Source organism: Populus euphratica, unplaced genomic scaffold, assembly GCF_000495115.2.
Source record: "Populus euphratica unplaced genomic scaffold, PopEup_1.0 scaffold489.1, whole genome shotgun sequence".
NCBI classification, from domain to species: Eukaryota; Viridiplantae; Streptophyta; class Magnoliopsida; order Malpighiales; family Salicaceae; genus Populus; species Populus euphratica.
Window position 1 is genome coordinate 170,000 of NW_011500363.1, and position 6,715 is coordinate 176,714.

General features: G+C 39.7%; 1 protein-coding gene across 3 annotated transcripts; it reads right to left on the minus strand.

The window, feature by feature from the left end:
• Window positions 1–6,268, minus strand: LOC105114078 (uncharacterized). 3 transcript variants are annotated; one of them, XM_011010499.1, is made up of 6 exons: window positions 5,103–6,268; window positions 2,182–4,988; window positions 1,926–1,974; window positions 1,567–1,814; window positions 1,131–1,238; window positions 1–632 (listed from the first exon to the last, which is right to left on the minus strand). In XM_011010499.1, exons 1-6 carry the CDS (start codon window positions 5,709–5,711, stop codon window positions 398–400), a joined length of 4,056 nt encoding a protein of 1,351 aa, XP_011008801.1. In that variant the 5' UTR covers window positions 5,712–6,268; the 3' UTR covers window positions 1–397. The 3 variants fall into 3 exon arrangements, with proteins under 3 accessions (XP_011008801.1, XP_011008800.1, XP_011008799.1); XM_011010498.1 differs by having other exon boundaries at window positions 2,182–5,985; window positions 6,059–6,267; XM_011010497.1 differs by having other exon boundaries at window positions 2,182–6,267.
• Window positions 6,269–6,715: the final 447 nt, after the last annotated feature.

Below are 6,715 nucleotides of genomic sequence, written 5' to 3' on the forward strand. Positions count from 1 at the left end.
TGTTTAATTTCAGACCTGTGTTTTCATTTATAAGTCCCTATAAGGGCCACATTCTACAACCCTAGCCCTAAAAACAACCAATTTCATAAAGTTCCCTTATACTATTTCATAAAGTTCCCTTATACTTGTCCTGCTTAAGAACCCCAATGTATCTCTACACATCCAACGAAGTATACAAGACCAGATCATATTTCTCAAGAATGAAATCAATGGCCTATAATAAAAGATCTAACAGCCTCCATTTTTTAATGAGACATTAGCATCCAACCTCCTACATTCCTATTGCAAGGTCTATCTTGTAAGCAAGGGCCAGCATACAGCTTAGAAGAAGATCAATCAAAGAAGTACGGCGTGTGGAGAAATTGGCCACGAAGAGGGAAAATCAGATAATCAATTATCAAAGTGAAAGACATTGTACCCTGTCGGGAAGAAACCTAGGCATGGGTAGTGCAGTAACATATCTCTGCAGACAAGATTTGTGAGCATTTGCAGATGCATCTGAGGAGGATGAGCTCTCAGTCCCATCAGTTTGACCCCGGCCATGGAACTTAGCAAAGCGATTGATAACAGAAAACCTCTCTAGATCTTGGCATTCCACTCTCAGGTCTGAAACTGATGTTCTTCTGTCCAATCTGCATCATCATCAGCAGTAAAATAAAACTAGTGAGCATATCTCTGCACCAAATATGTTTTATCATTGGACTTGCGATGCCAAGGATGATGCAAGCAAACAAACTCTATATTCACATGATCAAGTTCCAGCAAACTCAATTGTTCTCGTTGTAATGAGTATATCTCTCTTAGAAACTTGTTTCTAGGCATAACATTCTAGACTTATCGAGCAAATCATTTCAGGTTTTTATTTTATTTTATTTATACATGATTCCTATGTCATTCTTCTCAATCAAAAGCCAGTATCCTTATTGCAGAGAAATGTAAATATACTAGAAGTTTCACAATTCATGAAACAACAGCAATGTTAGAATCCAAGAATCCAATAAGTAATATAGAGAAAGGATATGTTAAAACATGCCGGACATCAAAATTAAAAGTAAAAAGTCAAAGACAGTAAAAAATAAGAATAAGTTAGCAAGCAATCAAATATTAACACCAAAGACACTAAAGTCTACCTCAACAAATCATTCTCCAGCTTCCTCGTCCTACTGATAAGGTCTTCTGTGACCTTTGAGAAGTACTGATCCCTATTCTTCTCCGATGTTTTTATCTTCTCGGGCAGGCTAAGGAGGAGGAAAAAACAAATAAATTTTTTTACATTATCATATGGATTTAATGATATTTCCATCTTAAAACTATCAATCTTACTTCCAGTAAAAAGCATGCTTAGAAAACCAAATGGCATGTACCTAATTATGGACCGCAAAAGTAGGTCCTTGAGTGAGAATTTAGTGGCAGCTCAATCCTTCAGCATTTTGCATGAAGTGGCTGCTCTTAAGACTCAAGCCGCACCTTTATGGTTGCAAGCCCAAGACATTTATCATGGTAGCAAATAAATACTCCTAAAAGCATGCTAGAAAACTTTTAGATAATAATAAAAGTAATTCTTACAGGTCTCCACTGTTAGAAGGCACGGGATTATCACTTCCAGTACAAGAGAGTGTGCTGCATGCATCTCCTAGTGTTGATCTGGAAACAAAGAATGCAGCACTCTCATAATGTAAAATAGCATCTGCAGAAAGAATTGATGCCAGAGGAGGATGGAGAAGTATCTGCATAAGCTGTGTGGTCAATATAAGCCTTCTCTTTGATCTGTGGACCAGCAGTCCATCATCTACCATTTCATCGTCATCTTCCACCTGTTATCAGAAATGAATACATTTGCACACGAGGAAATTGTAAAACGCCTCTTGAGGAGAAAACTATAACAGATGAATATAGCTGGTAAGCTGCTGTAGCTATGAGCACACCTTCTCAGTCAATCTATTTGCTGCCAGAGCCCAGATCACTTCTGCTGCACTGCAAACAACAAACTCTACATATGTTATAATCACCAGGGAAAATAAAAATAAAATGAATGAAACAATCAGCCCTGCAAATACTATCAAAGAAAATAGCAATGAATTTCTGCAGTGAAAAATAAGAAAAATCCAAACATAAATAACTAAAAGGTGCATAAGTTCATTAATAAAGATTGATAAGGCACTTATAGTATATGCCAATCACCTAATATTCTGAAGTCTTTGAGGACCCAGTGTCACTTCCTTATGCCACGGTAAAAGCTTGGATATGGCACTTTTACGCTTCCTTGGTCTCGTAACCAGCAAACTCAAATCAGCAGAATCAGGCTGCAATGACTGAGGGGTGGAGAAATTCTCACAAGCTATTGATGAAGTGATTGAACTTTTTTGAATAATACCAAATTGACTAGCAGCAACAGCATTTCCTTGCTCAAGTAAATTATGAGCATGTGATCTTTCAGAAGGTCTTCCAGATATGGAGGGCAGTTCTGAAGGCTTCATAGTGACAGCTTTTCGTGCATTATTCATTTGTAATATCTGTCCATTTTTAAAGGTTTCATAATGATCAAGCCAGGATGGAGCCATCTGGTTACTCATTTGAGAATGCTCATCTCTGACAGAAACTGCAGTATTGCTATTGGCGACCTGCTGAAAATCATTCCGACTGAATGCAAGCATATCATTAGAAAGTGCATTTATGTCCTGATTATCAGCTGTTTTTGCTGAAAAGCTTAGCATCTTGGAATGTCCAGGGGGGGTTGAAGTGTGATGTGCTGGAGCATCTCTGACCATATTATTGTGTCTATAAAACTGATGACCTCCCTGAGCAGCTACCAAATCAGCATCCACAGAACCATCAAGACTTTTAAATCTTTTCAAACTTCTATTAACATGTTCAACCTCTGCATTTTTCATTCCCTGCATTTGATGCAGCAGGGAGTAATTTTGATACAAAATATTATTGGGTTTCAAAGATCGGCCAAAAGCTTCAATTTGTTTCTGAGTACTGGTTAGGTTTGAAGCAGGTGTTTCAGTAAGATGATTCACAACAGATTCTTTCTCATGTGAAGCGCTCATTGTCTTCTGGGCTTGATCATTCTCAGGTGGAACTTGCTGCAAGTGGTCTCCTTTTGCTGGCTGCTCTTTCCCAACAAAACCATGTGACTTCATAGAACATTCACCAGATTCAGCTTGACTGCTCCCTCCATTTTGCATAATTTGGTCATCTAGCTTCTGTGGTTGAGAGGAAGTTATCCCTGAACTGTTATGTGATTGAATATCGGGTTTAAACATATTGGATCCAGTCTGAAACGACTGAGTGCCAAATGGATGTAGCTGAGTTGGAACACTGGTCCACAAAGTAGGTGCCATTTTTGAAGAAAAACCATCTTGTGATGAAGCATAACGCTGAGGGGCTGGCGAAGCTTCCAGCACTGGGAATTGTTGAGCAGAATCTCTTGCATGGTTTTGGTCGTCATCACTTGGCTGGGGCATCTCAGTAGAAGAGGCAAAATCATTATGTGAAGTATGCCTGGATGTCTCAGGAACCAATGGCCCAGCTGATTGATTTAATTGATCTCTCTCAAAAGACACTTCTGTATGTTTTGGTTGGGAAGAAAATCTATCAAAAGATTCATTAACAGATTCACAGGCAGTTGCTCGTCCTCCTGTATCAGGCATGTGCTGATTTGGAAGATGACTTTTCGAATAAGGAAAACTGGGGGGAAAAGCAGTAGAAAACTTTCCTTGGGCACTATTGCCAGCATGTACCAAGGTGCCAGGAGTAGTATTCCTCAAATGTCCATGAGATGTATCACGTGAAGGAGGTAAAGACTGAACAGAGGATGTAGGAGCCAACAATGCATGTCCCTTCTCCCCTGTATTTGAAATGACTTGAGTTGAATTGAGAGAATCAGTTGCTAGTGAGGGGCCGTGGGAAGAAAAGGCAAGTTCTGGAATTAGCAGTTGCTGGGATGGAGGAACTAAAGGATTGACCTGTGGGTTTCCAATTGCAGATCTTGCATGTTCCAATTCAGCAATTGAATTAGTCTTCCATATACCAGCACTGTCACCCATCACCTCAAACATAGGACCTTTTTTATCAACATTATGAGAATCTTGGAAAGTGTTTTCATTTCCCTCGTTTTTGAAAGCAACAGTAGTTCTAGGAGACACGGAACCCATAAAGTTCCAGCCACATGGACTATTTAATGGTTGACCGTTGGAGCTATATGATTGCATGCTCTGTTGATTTGCCCAAGAACCTGGAATGCTTTTAGCATTTGATCCTAAATCAGTAGAACGAGTAGCTTTTCCATAAAAATGACTGCCTTCAACAGCTGCTTTTTGCATGATGCTCGTATCAGACCACTTGGTTCCCTCTTCCGGAAACTGCTGAAGATGTCTATGAGGAGAAACAGACTGCAACCTCTCCATGCGTTCATGTGAAGTGTTGACTCCAGATTGCTGAGCCGCCCCTGGGACATTATGATAATTCATACCTGTATTGGCATCATGAGACAAAGGCAAGGGTTGAGAGTTCAAGGAAGATGCAGACTGCAAGCTATTACCATCCCAATTTGACTGATGCTTGCTACTAGCATTCAGAGATGGAGTCTGCTGATTATCAGCTGGAGGTTCACTATTTATAAAAGTCAGACCACTCCACTCTTCTTGAAGCCCTGTATCGCCACTAGAAGTTTCTGCTACAGCAGATTGCATAAGAGCACTCCAACTCCCACTTTGCACAGAAGGCACTGAACAGAAGAAGTCTGTATCATCCAACATATTGCAACGTCCAGAACCCCGGTTGGTACCCCTGCCAAAGGCATCCCACAAATTATCATCTGAACCAAACAAAATCTTTGCCTCAGTTGGATCTAGGGTAGCCACATCCTGGGAAGGAGCAACCTGTATCGCTGTTTCCTCTTGTGATGTTTCTGATAGACCACCCAGGTCTTGCTTAGTGCAAATTTCTTGATGTGGCCCATTGCTTTGCTGGGGAGTCACTAGCTGCAAGTTTTCCAAATTAAATCCAGTATTTATACCCTGACCACCAGAAGAAGCAATCATATTTTTCCCCTGATATCCCAGTCTAGAAACCATAGGTCCATCCTGCACACTAACCTGCTTTGGAAATCCAGTATACTGATTGCTTGTTAAGGAATCACTGCTGCTTGATATCTGCTGCATCGACGGCTTATCCAGTTGGACAGGAGGATACTGGCTTGGAGTGACTCTTGTTCCAGGGACAGAGACGCCATAAAGAGATTGATCAACCGGCTGGGGTACCACACCCATCAAGCTTGGTGTTCCCTCGTCCTGCTGAGGGGAAAACACGTGTCCTCTAAATGATCCTTGCATAACTGGCGAAGCACCTGGCTGCGGCCAGCTTGTGTTAGCTTCCATGAGCTCAGGCTGCCATGAATAATTAGATGTTTCGTGAATAGGATTGCCATTGATCAAAGCCTGTGAGGGATTGGCAGCTGCCTGTTTTGCAAAAGCAGCAACTTGATTCATTGAATTCAGCTTCCTTGCTTCTTGTTGCTTCTGAAGTTGTTGCTGCCTCTGCATTTCTTGCATTTGCTTAAGCATAAACTGTTGCTGTAATAGCTGCATGTCACTAATCCCAGACTGCTGTCTCGGCAAAGATTGCAGCATGCCAGGATGCTGGCTACTAATTTGCTGCAGAACTCCGAAAAAATCATAATTCACTGGAGACTCATTAAAGTCCATTTTGACTGAGTTTTTCTTGCGAATTCAGGACCAAACATTCAAAACCAAAGAAGAAAGCAAATAAATGTATAAAAGAATACATAAGCCAGTGAAAATGAAACACACACACAAAAAACCTTTCCTTCTCTTTCTATCAACAACCTAATACAACTTAAAATCTCACATTTTACAAGCAAATTCACTAAAGATCAAGAAACACCAAACTCAAAAAATCCCAAGATAGTCTCTTTTTAGCACAAAACAAAGAAGCAAGTAGCAACACACTTGTCCATTCCTACAGCACTAACAACTAAGCTTAGAATTTGAGAGAGATAAAATTAGGGTTTCTAGAGAGAATTTGGACTCACGGTTTCACTTCGACGCCTCAATTTGAGCTCCGAATGAAACGATCCTCTATACAATTGAAATCTCTTAAATTTTTAATTTAGGGTTTTGAATCGAATGATAGACAGAGATGTTAGGTTTGGTGTGTACCGAGCTGAGGGCTAAAGTGTAAAAGGGAAAGGAAAAGCGTTTTTTCTAGAGAGGGAAAAGGGACTGCATGTGGAAATGGTTGGGGTAGAGGGGTAGTTTAGGTGGCGCTGCTATTAAAATCCGCCATGTGGCAAAAAAATAAAAATAAAAATCAGACAGGAACCACATTGGTTGACTGTTTTGCTAAATTTGGTCCCTTTATCTTGACTGCTCATTTCATGAAGATTTGGGTATCAGAAGATTATTGTATTGTAATTCTTTTATGATTTTTTTTTTGAAACGCCCTAAAATATAAATTATTAGTTAGATTACCCGCAGCACATTGTGGGTATTTATAAAAAAAAATATCAATAAATGATAATGACAAAAATCAATTTTAAATTGAAGTAAGAAATAGTTTTATTAATTCTAAAATAAAATTTATCATTTATAATGTAAGGTTTGACGTCATATGAAAATGGATAAGCAATTTCAACTTTTTATATACAAAAGTAAGGGAAATGATGCTGCTTTTCCCATGCTTGCATCAA

What these genes read in the sequence shown, in the direction of transcription:
- LOC105114078 (XM_011010498.1), bottom strand. Translation starts at nt 5,711, where the DNA reads ATGGACTTTAATGAGTCTCCAGTGAATTATGATTTTTTCGGAGTTCTG. An exon ending in CAAAGACTTCAGAATATTAG is followed by an intron (nt 1,975 to 2,181) that starts GTGATTGGCATA and finishes TGTTGTTTGCAG; the next exon opens with TGCAGCAGAAGTGATCTGGG. An exon ending in CTGGAGAATGATTTGTTGAG is followed by an intron (nt 633 to 1,130) that starts GTAGACTTTAGT and finishes ATGATGATGCAG; the next exon opens with ATTGGACAGAAGAACATCAG.